The sequence below is a fragment of the Perognathus longimembris genome, chromosome 28 (genome assembly GCF_023159225.1).
Source record: "Perognathus longimembris pacificus isolate PPM17 chromosome 28, ASM2315922v1, whole genome shotgun sequence".
NCBI classification, from domain to species: Eukaryota; Metazoa; Chordata; class Mammalia; order Rodentia; family Heteromyidae; genus Perognathus; species Perognathus longimembris.
In genome coordinates this window covers 74,051,253-74,069,448 of record NC_063188.1, presented here as the reverse complement: position 1 = coordinate 74,069,448, position 18,196 = coordinate 74,051,253, and the positions used below count along the sequence as shown (strand labels likewise).

Genomic DNA, 18,196 nt, shown 5'->3' with positions numbered 1-18,196 from the left:
CAAAACAGATTCGGAGTTCAAGCCTCTGTACACACACAAAAAAATCATAAGGATTTTAAAGGGTAATTTTGACTATATTTGGATCTCACTTATGCAATGACTTAAAACTAAACCATGAGCAAGATGAGATTTCAGTATCTGGCAGAGTCTTTAACTGTGAATGCCAGATGTGTTTAGATATGCTTTTCAAATTTTGGGGGCCAGTTTTCTTTTATGTAAAATGAGAACACTGGGACTAGTGATAATTAATTTTATCTGACAATTTAGCTGGGCCACAGTGCTATAATAAGCTGGTGAAATATTGTTCTTGATGTTTCTGTTCTATATGAGAGTAATGTTGAAATTACTGGTCTATTTGTAAACACATTAACCTGGATGAGGTGGATGGACTACATTCTATTAGTTGCTAGCCTTAACACAAAGACTGAGACTGATATCCCCAATGCAAAAAACATTTTTTTGAGATAAGTTATGTTATGAAGCCCAAGATGGCATGGAACCCATGTTCTTTCTGCCTCAACCTCCTGAGTACTGGGATTACTGGTGTGTTCCCCAGCAACTAGCACAGAAAAAAAATCTGCCAGTAGTCTGCCTTTGAACTTGAAACTCATTTCTGTGTCGTCAGTCTGTGAGCCATTTTTTCTCTGTGTGTGTGTGTGTGTGTGTGTGTGTGTGTGTCTCTCACACACACACACAGAGTCAACAAGATGTTCTCTGTGACAGTCCTAATACACTGCTCAACAGTTATTCTGGAAATGAAATTCAACAATCCATGTAATCTTCATAGTACTCAGAATACGGTATAGTGATTTACAAATGAATATTATCATCTACCAAATGTCTAATAATAGGTTTCTCTAAATGAGATCTACAACTTCCTAGGCGAAAGTAACATCCAGACATCAGATACTTCCTGGATATCTACTTTCTTTTTTCCCTTCATAGTACCCAAACATGTCTTTAGGAGGAAAAGTGAGCTCCAATTTTGTTATGATAACCAGGTACTCAGTTCTATGATAGCTCAACATTAGTGCCCAATTTTCCCGAAAACTGACCTGTTTGAATACCTGCAAGGAGCCACCTTCTGACTTAATTTGGACTCCCAAGTTGTTCATGAGTTGATCCATATCTGAAAAGGATAGAAGGGAAAGAAACTTTTAAAATAAGATATATGCATACAGTTGATCACAGTTTACAAGATACTGAGCAGTCACTGAAATGTTCTTATTTATTCTACTCACTAAAATGATTCTGATAACCACATTAATACTAGCTACCTACTTTCTCAAACTCTGCACACAGGAAAATCAGTTTTTTTCAACTTGCCCTATCTCTATAACAATATCACATAGCTGGGTGCAAGTTGCTCACACCTGTAATCCTAGCTACTCAGGAGGCTGAGATCTATAGATGGCAGCTCAAAGCCAACCCAGGTAGGAAAGACCATGAGACTCATCTCCACTAAACTACAAGAAAAGTCAGAAGTGGAGCTGTGGCTCAAGTTGTAGAGTGCTAGCCTTGAGCACAAAACGTAGGGGACAGCACCCAGGCACAGAGTTCAAGCCTCAGAACTGGCAAACAATAACACACACACACACACACACACACACACACACACACACACACTCGGGGGAGGGAAAGGGAGGGAGACAGGGACAGAGAGACAGAGAGAGATGAAGCAATCATTCCTAGTTAAAAACGATAATATAACTGGGCACTGGTGGCTCATACCTGTAATCCAAGCTACTCAGGAGGCTGAGATCTGAGGATCATGGTTCAAAGCCAGCCCAGGCAGGAAAGGCCATGAGACTCTTATCTCCAATTAATGACCAGAAAACCATAAGTGGCACTGTTGCTCAATGGGTAGAGTGCTAGCCTTGAGCTGTTGAGCTCAGGGACAAGGCCCAAGCCCAGGCCCAGAGTTCAAGCTCCATGACCACCACCACCAACAACAACAACAACAACAACAATAATAATAATAATAATAATATACAAGGAAATTTCCATGGCAAATATGAGGAAGACTTCTGAGCCACTATAAGAATTTAGAGACTTTTGACACTTTAAAATACTATGTCTCAGGCTGGGAATATGGCTTAGCAGTAGAGTGCTTGCCTTGTATGCATGAAGCCTTCCTTGGGTTCGATTCCTCAACACCACAAAAGGCCGAAGGGGCGCTGTGGCTCAAGTGGTAGAGTGTTAGCCTTGAGCAAAAAGAAGCCAGGGACAGTGCTCAGGCCCTGAGCCCAAGCCCCAGGACTGGCAAAAAAAAATACTATGTCTCCACATTAGAATAATTCACATATGCATCCATTCACCCATCAAATATTTTCTGCATAACTATGCATCTGAGGTTGTCCTAGGCACATTACTATGAGTTTGGGCTCTGAGTCAATAATTTGAAAAGTATTAAAATGCAGCAGAGAGATCTGGGAATGTGGCTTAGAGGTAGAGTGTTTGCCTAGCATGCATGAAGCCCTGGGTTCGATTCCTCAGCACCACAAAAACAGAAAGAGCTGGAAGTGGTGTTGTGGCTCAAGTGGTAGAGTGCTAGCCTTGAGCAAAAAGAAGCCAGGGGCAGTGCTCAGGCCCTGAGTCCAAGCCCCCGGACTGGAAAAAATAAATGCAGCAGAGAGGACTGACTGGGAGTTACATGCCCAAGAACCACATTTTATAATTTTTTGCCAAGGACTTTTTCTTCATAAGCTTCAACTTACCTATCTAGAATGAAAGGATTTTAAACTTCCTACCACAGAGGCAGAACACTTCTGTAGAGCCTCTAAGGGATAGGGTAATGAAAGAAGTATATTACCAAATTAGAACAAATGAGGGTTGAATTTAGAAAAGTCTGATTTCTAATAGAACTTTATTTTTTTCTAGTAATATATTCCAATGACCCAGAATACTACACACTGCATGAGAGGTACTCAATAATATTCTGAAGTTTATAAGGAGAGTGACAGATAAAAAGCAGGAAAATAGGAATTTTCAAGGAAAGAAATTTCAAGGACTAGCCCTAATGGCTCATGCCTGTATTCCTAGCTGTTCAGAGCTATCCTAAGCTCCAGATGACTGCAGTTAGAGGCCAGCCCCAGCAGAAAAGTTAGCAAGGCTCCATCTCCAATCTAGCAAAAAAAAAAAAAACAGAAATGAAAGCATGACACAAGTGGGAGAGTTCCACCCAGACCCAGCAAGAAGAAAAGACAGGAATTGGAGAAGACTGGGAAAGAACAAAAGAAAGCAAATTTGAAAGGTTATGTTTAAAGTACATCTGTGACATATAATTAACTATATAAGATACAAGTTAACTATATTAGATACCAGATAACTATATAAGATACCTGTGAGAATAGCTAAGCATTGTCCAATACCTAGCATGGGAAAAGGTGTGATGGTTTAAAAAAAAAAAAAAAGTGTTCGATCAAGTAATATTCATATTGACCACCAGGAGGCAGCAAAATCTAGCTAGGCTAGTTTGGTGGCTGCCACAAAAACCCATAGCACAGTGTGGAGGGAATTTAGTTCCCCTTCAGATCTACCGTGCTTTCAATTAGGCCTCATCCTTCTAGCCAGGAAAGATTACAACAGCCATCTCCTATCTGGTCTTTTTCAATTCCTATGGATTAAGACCAGGCAGGACTGAGGAAGCAGCATGTAGTCAACAAGCTACTTAACCCTTAGAAGTCTGTTTCTTCACCTTCCAAAAGGGGAAGATACTGCTTTTAGTTAATGTAGCTGGACACTAGTCGCTCATGGCTGTAATAATCCTCACTACTCAGGAAGTTGAGAGCTAAGGATCACTGTTCAAACCCAGACTGGGCGGGAAAGTTTATGAAACTCTGATCTCCAAGTAACCAGCAAAAAGCAAGAAATAGCGCTGTGGCTCAAGTGGTAAAATGGCAGCCTTGAGTAAAAAAAAAAATCTAAGTTCCCAGTCCCTGAGTTCAAGAGAGCTTTATAACTCTCTTACTTTCCTCTGGTATTTGAATTATTGTTCCAAATGTCTAAGAGAAAGCCAAGCAGGTGTTCAGAAATTGACAGTGAGGAAACTAGTAAGGAAATTTACAAAAAGTTACAATGTGTAATGGCTTGGGCCTTTGAGATGTAAGTCACCCAGGCAGGAGGGTATTAGGATTTAAACTTATCTATATGACGGAGTAACCATCATTCTGCTTGGATTGGCTCTGCAAGCCTTTGGGCCTGGTAGCTGTACTTTCTGGTACTCTCCTAAGGGCAAGGATTTGGAGGAATACAGGAGAAAGACTGAGTCCCATCTCTAGTACTTTATCTCTCGTATATGAAGAATATATGAAATCATACTCAAGAAAGCATGATCATAGGAATTTGTTAAAAGTATATAATTTTTGTTTATTTCATTGCCCAAGTGGCATTTCCTATAATGATCTGCTTGCTTTACAAAAGTAAATGGTCTTTCTAAGGGACAGAAGGAGGTGACTCACTAAGAAGACGGCCTATACCCCTTAGAAAATCTTCCAAGGAAAATCAATGCTCAGAGATGAAATAGAAACTTCAAGGAGAAAAGCAGGAAAACAAAGCTTTCATGTAATCCCCATCTTATAGATAAATAATTTGAAGGCCAATGATCACATAATTTGGAAGTGCAGCAATCAGAACTAGAATTTTGGTCCTCTGATTCAAATATCAGTGCCTTCTTACCATTTTCTAATACTCTTGGGTCTGGTGAGCATTTTCTTTCTGAAAAACCACTAAAAAGAACATGTTTAGTCAGGTGCCGGTGGCTCATGCCTGTTTGTAATACTAGCTACTCAGGAAGCTGAGATCTGAGGATCCTGAGGATCGCTGTTTGCAGCTGGCTGGGGCAGGAAAAGTCCACGAGACTCTTATCTCCAATACACTACTACAAAAGCTGGAAATGGAGCTGTGGCTCTAGTGGTAAAGTGCTAGCCTTGAACAAAAGAAGCTCAGGGACAGTGCCCAGGCCTTACGTTCAAGCTCCAGGACCTGCACAAAAAAAAAAAAAAAACATATTTAAATACAACAACCTAATCATGTAATAAGATCTTCGACAGATATCCTTCATCCTCATCCTCCGAAATGCTGGAATTATTGAAAATGAAAATCATTATTTTGGAGCTTATAGATAATTTTAAAGCATTATTTATGTTGTGACTATTAGAAAAAATAAAGGACTACATTACACAAGTATTTTCACATCATTGGACAGTAATGTTTAAAGTTACTCTCTAACAAGGCATTGATAGATTGGTGATGAAAAGCACTGTAATAGTCAACATTCACTGACTACTTACAAAGTGTCAGATACTCTTCAGTTAAAAGAATAAATGTGCTAGGCAAGGTAACTCACACCTATAATCCTAGCTACTTAGGAGGCTGGAATCTGATTGTGTTTCAAAGCTAACCCTGGCAGAAAAGTCCTTGAGACGCTCATCTCCAATTAATCAGCAAAAACCTAGAAGTGGAAGTGTGGCTCAAGTGGTAGAGTACCAGCCTTGAGCAAAAATCCAGTGCTAACAAAAAATGTGTGTTAACTCATTTAAACCTCATAACCCTAGACTTAAGTAATATTACATTCCCCACTGAATTGATTAAGCCACTAATTGATTAAGCCACTAAAGGGGTGACACTGATCAAGATGCATTATACTCACAAACTGAAATACTGAACTGAAGCCCCTTTGTACAACTACTTAAAGATAAATTTTCTTTGTTGGTTGTAGGGCTTGAATTCAGGACCTGGACACTGTCCCTGAGCCTCTATGTGCTCAATGTGCACTCTACCAGTTATGCCACAACACCACTTCTGGTTTTTGAGTGGTTAATTGGAGATAAGAGTCTCATGGACTTTTCTGCCCTGGCTAGCTTCAAATGCAATCCTCAGATCTCAGCCTCCTGAGTAGCTAGGCATGAGCCACCAGTGCCCAGCTTAAAGATAATTCAAGGTAAATGAGCCATGGCTCAAGTGGTAAAGCACCAGCCTTTAGCAAAAAGAAGCCCAGGTACAACAACCAGGTCCTGAGTTCAAGGACCAGTAAAAAAAAAATTCCTCATTTAACCATAAAAAAGTACAAAGATTCTCATCTGTGTTTAATACAAAAAGTGCTTAAAGGCAGAGACCTAGCCTCTTGAATAGCCTTTTCACTCATTGCCTTGGCTACCTAGCTCAGGAGCACCAAGTCAAGTAGTACGAGGAGGGTCCTATGACATCAGTTTGTAAAACTCAATCAGGTCTTGTTAACCAAATGACCATGTGTACATGCTATGTGTGTACTCTTGCTTCAAAATAGGAAGGAGATATGTTATTCCTTTTTTTGGCAGAGCTGAGGACCAAACTCAGGGCCTTGCAGTTGCCAGACATGTGCTCTTCCACTGAGCTAAATCCCCAAACACATGTTATAATAGCATGAACTGGTATATATATTTAACAAAATTAAGTGTGTGGGTGGGTGCCAGTACTGGGGCTTGAACTCAAGTCCTAAGTGCTATCCCTTAGACTTTTTTTGTTCAATGCTGGCACTCTACCATTTAAGCTACAGCTCCACTTTTGGCTTTTTGGTAGTTAATTGGAGATAAGCATCTCATGGAATTTCCTGCCTGAGGTGACTTCGAACCTTGATCCTCAGATGTCAGCCTCCTAAATAGCTAGGATTACTGGTGTGATTCACCAGCACCCAGGTAGAACCACATTTTGAGGGGGAAAAAGTGAATACTTTCATTCGACATCTCTCTAGTCTAAACAAAGATGAAACAATTATATAATTGCAAATATAGGGAAAAACTAAAGAGCTAGATGATTAGTCCCAAATAACCCAAGTTAAATATGTACTCAGCCTTGTGAAGAGCTAAGGATATTGTACCCTGTTTATGAGCTTATATTTCCAGGAAAATAAGAAATAGAAGAGAAATTCAGAATTTAAAAAATCAAAAGAAACTCTAGAGACCAGAAGATAAAATAAGTAAATAGAAAAATGAAGCTAGATCTAGGAATTTTCACAATTACATTTGGCACACACAAAAAAGAAGATTGTTGAATAAAAGAAAAGCCTGATAATTGTTTCTAAAAGCACATGTTAACTATTTGGAGAAAGTAGGAATTACTTGTCTATATTTTTAGCTATAGATTATGGGCAATTTAATATGGAACTTTCTGATAATGGTTAAGTCTTTACAGAAGACCCACTGCATAGATAACACTATAGAAGACCAGTGTGTACGTGTTCCAAAGCAGATAACACCATATGGAAAACAATAAACTTCTGGGTTTATGATTTCTACCCTCAGGGAATCCACAGTCCCGGTCAGAGAGAGAAAACTGGCAGATCATTCAGACATGGCTCAGTTCTCACAGTGATGTTAAAAATTAAACAATTAGCCAATAATATTACAAAAGCAGGAAATTTTCTAGTTTGAAAAAAATCCTATGGGAAAGAAAAACTGGGAGAAAGTAAGAGAAGGAGTGACACTGTCTAAAATAGAAATGTACTCATTATCTAACTTATGTAACTGTAACCCTCTGTACATTACCTTTCTAATAACAATTTTAAAAGAAAGAATTCTTTTCTGAGAAAGTTGAGAGATCTTACAAAGTGATGTGAGTTGCATATTAATTGGAACTAGAGAAAAATAGCTGAAAATGACCCTTTTAACCAGGTGTGTTTCTCTCAGTTTATCAGACCTTGTAGAGATAGGAGTTTGACACTTCAGGTCTGTGTGCTAAGACAAACTGTATAAAATGATAGCAACTAAATATTATAAGACAAGGAGCCCTTGAGTCTAGGAGAGATTACTGAGGGTAAAACATTCAGGGAAAAAAACCTCCCAAAGAATTTTTCATGTGTGAAATAGGCCTTAAAGAACTAAAATCAGGAGAAAGGAAAACTAAAGCAGAGAAAAACTAGGCCGATGTCTTACCCAAATTACTTGCCTCGTCCTTCAGTGCTAGCTCAAGGCTAGTGTTGTACCACTTGAGCCACAGCTCCACTTCCAGATTATTGGTGATTAATTGGAGACCAGAATCTCACAGACTTTTTCTGTCCTGGCTGGCTTCGAAGTGCCATCCTCAGATATCAGTCTCCCGAGTAGCTGGAATTATAAGCTTCTTCATTTCAATGTTGCTCTGGCTGCCTTTACACTGCTTTTGCTCCTGCCTCAGGTAAGTGCTGAGATTATGGACATACAATATCATGCCCAGCCACAATTAGTGTCTTGATAGGAGAAACACCAGCCAGGCATTTTTGGCTGCCAGACATTTGTGCCTCAGCCTGGAATCCTAGCAACTCAGGAGGCTGAGATCCAAGGATCACATTTCAAAACCAGAAAGTCAGTGAGACTCTTACCTCCAATTAACTGCTAAAATGTTAGAAATGGTGCTGTGTCTCAACGTGGTAGAGCACTAGTCTTGAGCACAAAAGCTCAGGGAAGGTGTCCTGGTCCTGAGTTCAAGCCCCAGGACTGGAACACACACACACACACACACACACACACACACACACACACACACAGAGAGAGAGAGAGAGAGAGAGAGAGAGAGAGAGAGAGAGAGAGCTGGATATTGATGGCTCATGTCTGTAATCCCAGCTACTCAGGAGGCTAAGATTTGAGGATCAAGGTTCGAAGCCAGAGAGAGAGAGAGAGAGAGAAAGAGAGAGAGAGAGAGAGAAAGAGAGAGAGAGAGAGAGAGCTGGATACTGATGGCTCATGTTCATAATCCTAGCTACTCAGGAGGCTAAGATTTGAGGATCGAGGTTCGAAGCCAGCAAGAAACTCATCTCCAATTAATCAAAGAAAAAGGCGGAAGTGGTACTGTAGCTCAAGTAGTAGAGTGCTAGTCTGGAGCAAAAGGAGTTTAGGGACAGCACCTGGGCCCCAGAGTTCAAGGCCCATGATTGGAAAAACAAAACAAAAACAGAAGAAACAGGAGTTGTCTTTTCACTTGTACAAAGAGGGCCATGTGAGTACATAGCAAGAAGGCAGTCATCTACAAGTCAGGAAAGTAGCCCTCACAAGAATCTGATCATAGCCAGGGCTGGTGACTCATGCCTATAATCCTAGCTATTCAGGAGACTGAGATCTGAGGATTGCCTGTTTAAAGCCAGCTGGAGCAGGAAAGTCTGTGATTTTTTTTATCTCTAATTAACCAACACAAAACCGGAAGTGGCACTGTGGCTCAAAATGATAGAGCGCCAGCCTTGAGCAAAAAGACCTCAAAGACAGTGCCCAGACCTTGAGTTCAGGCCTGACAACTGACCACAAAAAAATCTGACTATGTTGAAACCCTGATCTCTGATGCATGGCCTCTAGAAGTGCAAAAGTTAAAAAATAAATTTATGTGGTTTAAGACATCCAGTTGGTGGTATTGTTAGGGCAGCACTATCCCTCTATTACTATTATGTTAGGTGCAATGTTGTTTTTATTTTTTAAAGTTTTACTGTTTTACAAACAATGCTGCAAAAGATTGGAACTATTTCAAATGTTAATCAATAGAAGACTTTAAATACATCATGGCTCATCTAGTGCAAAACTGTGCAGTAACAGAAAAGATGGAGGCATTTTACATAAAAATATGGAAAGATCTCCAAAATATATTTTCAAGTACTAAGCAAGTTTTAGAACAACTTACAGATTACACTACTATTTGTATACAAAAGGGAAGGGGGAGGAGAAAAAGACCTATACACATTGCTTGATTTGTTTTAAATATCTCTAGAAGGATTCTTAGTAGCTTTAATTGCCTCAAATGAAGCAAAATGAGTGGCTAGGAGACAGAAATCAGAGTTAGAATTTTTACTGTATAACCTGTATATATTGGATTGAGTCATGTGGAATGCATTACCAATTTGAAATACATTTCTGAAATGAGAGTTTTTAAAACGTAGGGGAAATAAAATACACGTGTGTGAGCTGTATTTGGTCTGTAAGCTAATTGCTTGTACCTCCAGCCTAAATTACAGTGGTCGTAACTAGAATAAGAAAGAAAGGAGCCAAGTACAAAGATATAAAATAAAAAGCCTTTGGTAGTAGATAGATGAAGAAAGTGAGGAAGGGGGAGATATTTCATGCCAATGTTTTGAGCATGGAATATGAGAACCACAACAACCACATTTTCTCACTAAGTACTACGCTTTCAAGCATTCTTAAAGTGCTTTGTAAAATTAACACTTCTATTCTTTTTTTTTTTTTTTGGCCAGTCCTGGGGCTTAAACTCAGGGCCTGAGCACTGTCCCTGGCTTCTTTTTGCTCAAAGCTAGCACTCTGCCACTTGAGCCACAGCGCCACTTCTGGCCATTGTCTGTATATGTGGTGCTGGGGAATCGAACCCAGGGCCTCATGTATACCTGGCAAGCACTCTTGCCACTAGGCCATATCCCCAGCCCCAACACTTCTATTCTTCACTGCTTTTCTATGATGTAGTTTCTGCTATTATCTCCAGTTCATAGATAAGAAAACTCAAGTGCAGAATTTAAGGAAGTTCACCATGGTTTTACAGACATAGTAAGTTACAGAACCAAGGAAGTGGAAAGGAGGCATGTTGAATAAAGGGTGGGTAGGAGTCTAGGTGAATAGATACTATTTTAGAAATGGTGAGCTACAATCTCCACTGGCCTCTGGAGATAGGGTATTATTATTATTAAACATTCCAGAGTTAGAGCCAGACACGGTGATGCATGCCTGCAATCCTAATACTAGGGAGGCTGAGGTAAAAGGATAATGAGCTTGAGGTGAGCCTGGGGTATACATCAACATACTTATTTAAAATTTTAAGCTGGGCACTGGTGGCTCATGTCAATACTCCTAGCTACTCAGGAGGCTGAGGTCTGAGGATTACAGTTGAAAGCCATCCAGAAAAGTCTGTGAGATTCTAATCCCCAATAAACCACCAGAAAACCAGAAGTGGAGCTGTGGCTCAAACTGGTAGAGCACTAGCCTTGAGTAAATAGAGCTCAGGGACAGAGTCCAGGCCCTGAGTTCAAGCTCCACAACTGACCAAAAAATAATTAACTGAAAAAACAAATATGACAGACTCTGGTGGCTAATTCAGGAGGCTGAGATCTGAGGATCATGGTTTGAAGCCAGCCTTGACAGATAAATCTGTGAGACTCTTCTCTACAATTAAGTAACAAAGTGGAAGTGATATGTGGATCAAATGGTGGAGCATCAGCTTTGAGTGAAAAATAAGGGAGCACTCAATGGTTCTGAGTTCAAGACCCAGTCCTACCACAAAAAAAGAAACTCACCACGTGCCATTGGCTGACATCTGTTATCCTATCTACTGAAGAAGATCAGATCTGAGAATAGCAATTCAAAGCTTGCCCTAGCAGTAAAGTCCATGTACTCTTACCTCCAATTAACCACCAAAAAGCAGGAGATATATATATGGCTCAAGTAGTAGAGAGCCAGCCTTGAGTGAAAAAGCTAAGAGATAGGATTTTGGTCCTGAATCCAAACCTTAGCAACACACACACACACACACACACACACACACACACACACACACACACACGCCCACCTCCCAGATTTTGAAGGGCTCATATGTAGCCTGACCAAAGTATGTTTGACTAGCATGCACAAAGCCCTAGCACAAAAAAGAAAACAAAATACCAGTTTGATTTGCCCATATTGCATCTATTTTTTCTAAATACACAGACAGCATCTTTTAGTATATTACATAGAGCATGTAGCAGGTTCCAGACATTTATATCCAGCATCTGTTTCCATTTTATCGTACATTTATCTTCCCCAAACATGTTGCAACATCTAAATAAATTACTACTAATGACAAAATGACAAGATTCTTCTCTTATGAAGTATGTGTTAAATGTCAGGTATTAAATCCAATGCTTTACTTATTCATAATCACAAATTTCCAATGCCCTTTTTTTTCATGCTGGTACAATGGATGGAACTCAGGGCTTGATCTTACTTGACTTGTTTTCTTGTGACTGATGTTCTACCACTTGATCTACATCTCTAGTCCACCTTTTTACTGGTTATTTGGAGATGGGGTTCTGGAGAACTTTTCTGACCAGTCTGGCTTTGAATATTCATCCTCTGATCTCAGATTTCTGGATAGTTAGAATTACAAGTGTGAGCCACTTGAGCCCAGCAAATTGTTGCTGTTGTTTTGGAGGGATTGAGGTTTGAACTCAAAGTCTCATAAAAAGTAGTTTGGCTGGTGCTCCACCACAGGAGCCATGCCTCCAGATACCATATCATTTTAGAAATGAAGAAACCAGTTAGATAATAAAGCTGAATTGGGGCTAATATATTTTAAAAATCTGACTTGCAGGTTTAAAACCTAAGACAACATAATGAACGCAATGAAAGTTGTTGGTCAGGAGTGTGAGAGAAGAGAAAGCAATAGAGGGTTTCTCTGAGCAAAATATACTATATGCCCATCTGAAATAGCATTCAGAAACACCCTCCGGCAGTTAATACACAGTAAAACAAACTTGAAAGATTGTAAAGTAACAGGCTCAGAAGTGAGTAGAATGTCTGTGGAAGAGCAGAGGACTGACAAAGACGGTGAATGAGGATGAATGTGGTCTAAGTAGTTTATTAGCATGCATGAAAACAGAACAATGAAACTTGTTGAAATTTTTAAAGAAGGAGTATGATAAAGGAGAGAGTGGGTGAAGTTGATTGAGATTTTGTTCATTCATGTGTGGAAACGTCACACACACAAGTTCCCCTTGTATAACTTATGTACACTAACTTAAAAACCTAGAAAAAGCATATAGTAAGTATATAAAAGAAAAAGCTCAGAAAAACCAAACATAGTCCTACATTGCCTTTTTTTTTTTTGCTGGTACTGGGCTTGAACTCATGGCCAGGGTGCTGTCCCAGAATTTTTTTGTTCAAGGCTCTATAACTTTAGTCACAGCTCCATTTCCAGCTTTTTGGTGGTTAGCCGGAGATAAGCATCTCATGGTTTTCCTGCCTGAGCTTGTTTTGAACCTTAGTCCTCAGATCCTAGCCTCCTGAGTAGCTAGAATCACAGGCGTGAGCCACCAGAGCCCTGCTTCCACACAGCCTTCCAGTCAACAAAAGAGCCCATACTACAATGCTTCTACTTAGTAATTAAATGGCAATCATTTTAAATAATCATTTAGTCCAATCATCCCTAGCAAGTTTTTGTTTAAAAAAACATGGCATTTTAGAGAACTAGTCCTCAGAAGATAATCTACAAAATATGTACCAAGTGTTTACATGGGAAAGGTGACACAATGATCAACACCTCTCAATCTGGAAAAAAATATAACATCTCGACACATACAAAAACAACCAAAATGCAGGACAGGGTATAATGTGGTTTCCAAAAAACTTAGGAAAAAATGATCTGGGATCTCAAAAGAGTATTTGTAGATGCAAGGATTTAGGGAAGGTTTCATAGAAATAAATGCTAAGTTGGGATAAATTATGGAAGGAATACCATTAATACAGTTCAGGAAAAGCTACGGAAATATTATAAGGGACTTTGCGGTAAATATCAACCAAGCAGGATAGGGATATCTGGAAAATAATTGAGATAAGAAAGATCTGGGGAGCCAGCGGGGTACACAGTAGGATTTAATGGAAGACTAGGAGGTTGGGAGGATAGAGAAGCAATAAATGAGATGGAAGAGACAATAAGTAATCTTTAAAAAAAAACTCTCTGAGTAGGTTTATGGGGCATACCTGTAATGCGAACCCTTAGGAGGATGAGGCAGAAAGATCAATTACCTAAAAAAAAAGATTTTTCAAGCTGGGCACTGGTTGCTCACATCTGTAATCTTAGCTACTGTGAAGGCTGACATCTGAAGATCATGCTTCCAAGCCAGCCCAAGGGCAGGAAAGTCTGTGAGACTCTTATCTCCAGTTAAGCACCAAGAAAGCCAGAAGTGGAGCTATGACTCAAGTGATTGAGCACTTGCCTAGAGCAAAAAAGCTTGGGGACATTGCACAGGCCTTGCATTCAAACCTCATGACTGGCACACACACAAAAAAGACTTTTTCTTAGTACGTGATACATAGTGCATAAACATATATTTGCTAAGTTATATTTATTTTTATTTATATATTATATATATTTACTAAATTGTATCTTCAAAGACAATCATCATTCAACATTTAAGTGATGCTATAAAATATTACTGACTCAGGACAAAGATAAGCATAAATATATTAAATGATTATAACTTAATACATAAAGATTCTATCAAAATGAAAAGGATGAGTGCTTGATTTCCCCACACACCACCAGAAACTGATAATATAAAGAGAAGACTCAGTAGCCAGTTGCTGGCTACTAGCTACTAAGGAGGCTGAGACCAGAGGCTAATGGTTCAAAGCTAATCCAAACAGAAAAATCCCCGAGACTTATATACAATTAACCAGAAAAAAAAAAAAACACCATCTCAAAGTGTGGCTTACATGGTAGAGTGTCAACCTTTAAGGAAAAAGCTGGGGGGAAAAGTGCAAGGCCTCAATGCAGAAAAAAATAAAGATTGATAAGTAGACTAGGCTTGGTAAATGGAATTTAATTTACAGGGCCTCTAAGAGGAGTCTCATCTCTGAAAAGCACATAGTATCAATGAGAGCAATGGTGGTGATCAAATTAATGCTTTTTCCTACAATTTTCTTTCCAGTATATCTTGAAAGTTTAAGCAAGAGGGATCTATAGCTCCCCAGCGCTCTGAAAGTACAGGCATTAGCTTTTTCTTAAGAAAGAACTGGATGGATAATTTGTCACTTACTTTTCAAGTTATATTCCTCCCTTTCCTATGTTTTCTGCCTGTCTGTCCGTGAGAGTCCCCAAAAGCCAAGCTATGAGACCTGAAAGGACTGAGAGGATAGAATGCCTCTGCCCTCTTAACTAACCTGAAGATATTGTTCTCAGTTCATTTATGTCCTTAATTCTTAGCAAAGATTAACATCTCTATCATGAGAGACCCCAAAAATATTGAAAAATAGGATGGACACATGTGAATCACTGGTTTGTTGTGCAAAGCTTATCCTGGTTAAGTTGCCTAAAGAATAATGAGGGGACAGGCAGATAAATCACCTCTAGGAGGTGATAAAAATCCAGTGGAGACAATGTTAAATCAGAAGCAAATAAAACCTATGTTCTAGCCTAAAACTTTGGGCAAACTAATGCAAACTTCCCAAGAGTCCTTTCCCTTCATTTGGAAGATATTTTAAGGAGCATAAAGTACTAATTCTATCAGCAATGCTCTCTACCCAAGTATATTTTAAACTAGTGGTGGTACTAGTGGCTCAATGCAGGTCTTTTTTTTTTTTACAACCTCAAACCATTACAGTCTCAATCAGTTTAAAATCCAAACTTAGAAATTATTTACTTTGCCCAGTTACTATTCCACTGAGTGACATCGAGACTCCTAAATGTTTTTTTTCACAGTGAAAACACCAAAAGAAATAAAGCATCATTCTTCAACCACCTGTTTGTGTGATTCCCCCCCCACACACACACACACATATTATTAAGAGTAAAAAAAAATCTACCAAAAGCTCCAAGTAGCTAAGCAAATCTATTAGCTCCAGTAACCACAGCAATTCGGCTAGATCTTCCCACCTAGGAGGAGGAACCAGCCGATTTGGCCACGTCTTAAAGGGCCCGGCAGGGCCTAGGCTAGGGCTTCCTTCTCCCAGCCCCTCCTTTAAGAACAGGCACGCCCAAAGCAGCTCCTCCCTCGCAGCTCCTTCCAGGGGCTCGCAATTGGTATCCCCAATAATCTAAGCGCCTACCATAACCACCACCACCACCACCACACCCCCCCCCCCCCGCCTCCTCTTCCCTCTTTTTAAAAGCATGTCTAGGTAGCCGCTACTACTTACAGGGGAAGTAGGGGGTGTTACCTGAGATCGGGAGCCTCTGAAACCCTGTGTCTTGTGCGGCGACTTTGGCGGTGTGGGGTTAAGTCAAAGACAAACCTTACCGCCTAAGGAGGATTTGAGCGCGCACAGCCTGGGCGGACCAAACTGGACAAATCCACCCATTCTCGTCCCTTTTCACTCCTTTCAAGAAGTCCTCCCCCCCTCCTCCCGCGCAAGTACGCCCTCCCCTTTCTAGCCCAGCTTTGCTCAACCCTTCAGGCAAAGTCATTTTCCCTTGAGTTTCATTGGATTTCACATCGTGTTTTTACCCTTCTGCTTCTCGCACCCCCCTTCTTAGCTAAAACCCAAAGCGAAGTGGGTGTGTGTTGAGAAAGGGGGCAGTAGAATTTAGATGGAGGAGGGTTCTAATCCCAGAGTCACTTACCGCCTACGCCCGTAGCTGAGGACTCCAGAAGTGTCCGGAGCTCATGCGGTACTCCGAGAGGCTCATACTCCAGAGCTGATGGCAAGTCAGCTGTTCCCCTCACACCCGCCCATGTCTGACAGGACGCCTGGCGACAAGCTCTCGCCTTCTCTTTCTTGGTCCCCCACCTCCCCTTTTTCTGCCGGCTGGAAAATGGGGGGGGGGGGGAGAGGCGAAAAGACAGGGAGTCGATTCAGACCTCAGAACAAGGGAAACAAAGCTCCTCAAAGCATCCAACCCCAAAATCAGGGCCGACAGAGCAGACTTCCTAAAAAGAATACTCCCCTCCTGTAGCCTTTTTCTCAGATAAAAATAAAGTGGGTTCGTGGGATCGAAGAGCCTCCGTTTCCCTTCTACCTCCACCAATTCAGTTCTGGCCAAGCCCACTCTCCACCCATCCTCTGAACTCCACACACCCTGGAGAAGCAGGCCGGGGTGAAGGGCTAAGAAAACCACCTTAAACCTCAAAACACTACTTGAACATAAAGTTGAGACCGATGAGGAATAATCCAAGATAGGAACCCCACGAGGAGATAACCACAAGAAGAAAACCTTCAATGCTTCAGTGCCGCAGCTGGCGCCACACACACCCCAGCGTCTTCCTAAAAAGAAAGAAGGGAGGAGAAAATGCCGACGATTGGTTGAAATATCAGAACACTAGCCTAGGGTAGGGGCTTCAGCGAAAAACCGCAGTAACTCTTGTGGATCGTCTGCACAGAGGTTACTAAAAAGCACCTAAGCTACCCCCACAAGGACCTCACGCACCCACGGGTCAGAACCTGAAGTGCTCTCGGGGCAACCTGAGTGGGTGGAGTGATTCCGTCTTCCTCAGCCCGGCTAGGCCTCGCAGAAGAGGTGTGACAATCATGAGGACTCCACCTAGGGTGGAGTTCCTTAAAAGGGACGGGCGGCCTCTGGAGGAGAGAGCGAAGTCAGAGGAGGTGGAGAAGGGTGGGGCCGACAAGCAGAGGGAGATGGGAGGGGGCGGGGCGGGCCTTGGGCGGGGCCGTGGGCGGGGTTGTGGGCGGAGACAGCTGGGCTCGCCCCTGCCGGCCACCTCCCTCAGTCTCCTGCAGCAGCAGGTACAACTGGAATCAATTTCAGTTGCTTATTCGTCCCAGAAAGAGGCTTGCAAGCACATTACTTGGTCACCAATCCCCACTTGGGTTATGTGAACACTCTAGAGGAGTGTGAAAGAGATGTGGCGATTGGGTTTGAGGACTGTCTGGGAAGAAAGGGATGGGGAAAGAAGAGAGCAAGGAAGCTGAAAACTGGAAGCGATATGTACCCTCCTAGTTCTCCATGGTAACGAGTGACACCAGCAAGGACAGCAAGGTCATCGTGTCTTCCCAGGGAGGAGAGTAACAGGAAAGGGGGATTAGCACTGGATGCATTTTCTAGCCAGAGATGGGGAAGGAGGTGAAGGTGGAAGAAGTGGGTGGCTAAGAAGGAAGACTTGAAGATGAATTACGAGTACCGAATGAATATCGTTTGGTCCAGCAGGGAGACTTGAGGAAGGCTTTCTCACTCTCCCAGATACCACATCTCTAAGAATAGAGTTCTCACCACCACCAGCCCCCCCCCCACCTCGCCCCTTGAGACCGCCTCTCAGCCAGGCATTGGCATAGATCCCTGTAGAGCAGAATCCATATGATAGAAGCCACGTTTTCAGGATTTCTTTGCCCTTGCCTTAAAGTCCTTCTTTAGCTCATTTTAATGGGAAGCCAGGAAGTCACAAGCAACCACAGCCCCTTTTCAGTGCCTCTTCCCTACCACAATTCTTTTCAAGAAAAGGAAGGAGAAGAGAGACAAGAAACAAAGCAGAGGAAGGGAGGGAGCAGCAAGGCAAGGAGAAATAATAATAGCTGTCATGTATTCAACACCTAATATGGGCAAGTCACTG

General features: G+C 41.3%; 1 protein-coding gene across 3 annotated transcripts in view; it reads right to left on the bottom strand.

Annotated features, from left to right (window-relative positions):
- The window catches only part of Klf8 (Kruppel like factor 8), a 45,252-nt gene extending 27,652 nt beyond the window's left edge, over window positions 1-17,600 (bottom strand). For 2 of the 3 annotated variants that reach the window (XM_048336398.1, XM_048336400.1), the window contains exons 1-2: window positions 16,255-17,600; window positions 1,056-1,129 (exon numbers count right to left, since the gene is read on the bottom strand). In XM_048336398.1, coding sequence (XP_048192355.1) covers window positions 1,056-1,127 — 72 coding nt within the window. In that variant the 5' untranslated portion in view covers window positions 1,128-1,129; window positions 16,255-17,600. Of the gene's footprint in view, window positions 1-1,055; window positions 1,130-4,677; window positions 4,702-16,254 lie in introns of those variants that run through there. The other variant, XM_048336399.1, reaches the window with a different exon arrangement.
- Window positions 17,601-18,196: the final 596 nt, after the last annotated feature.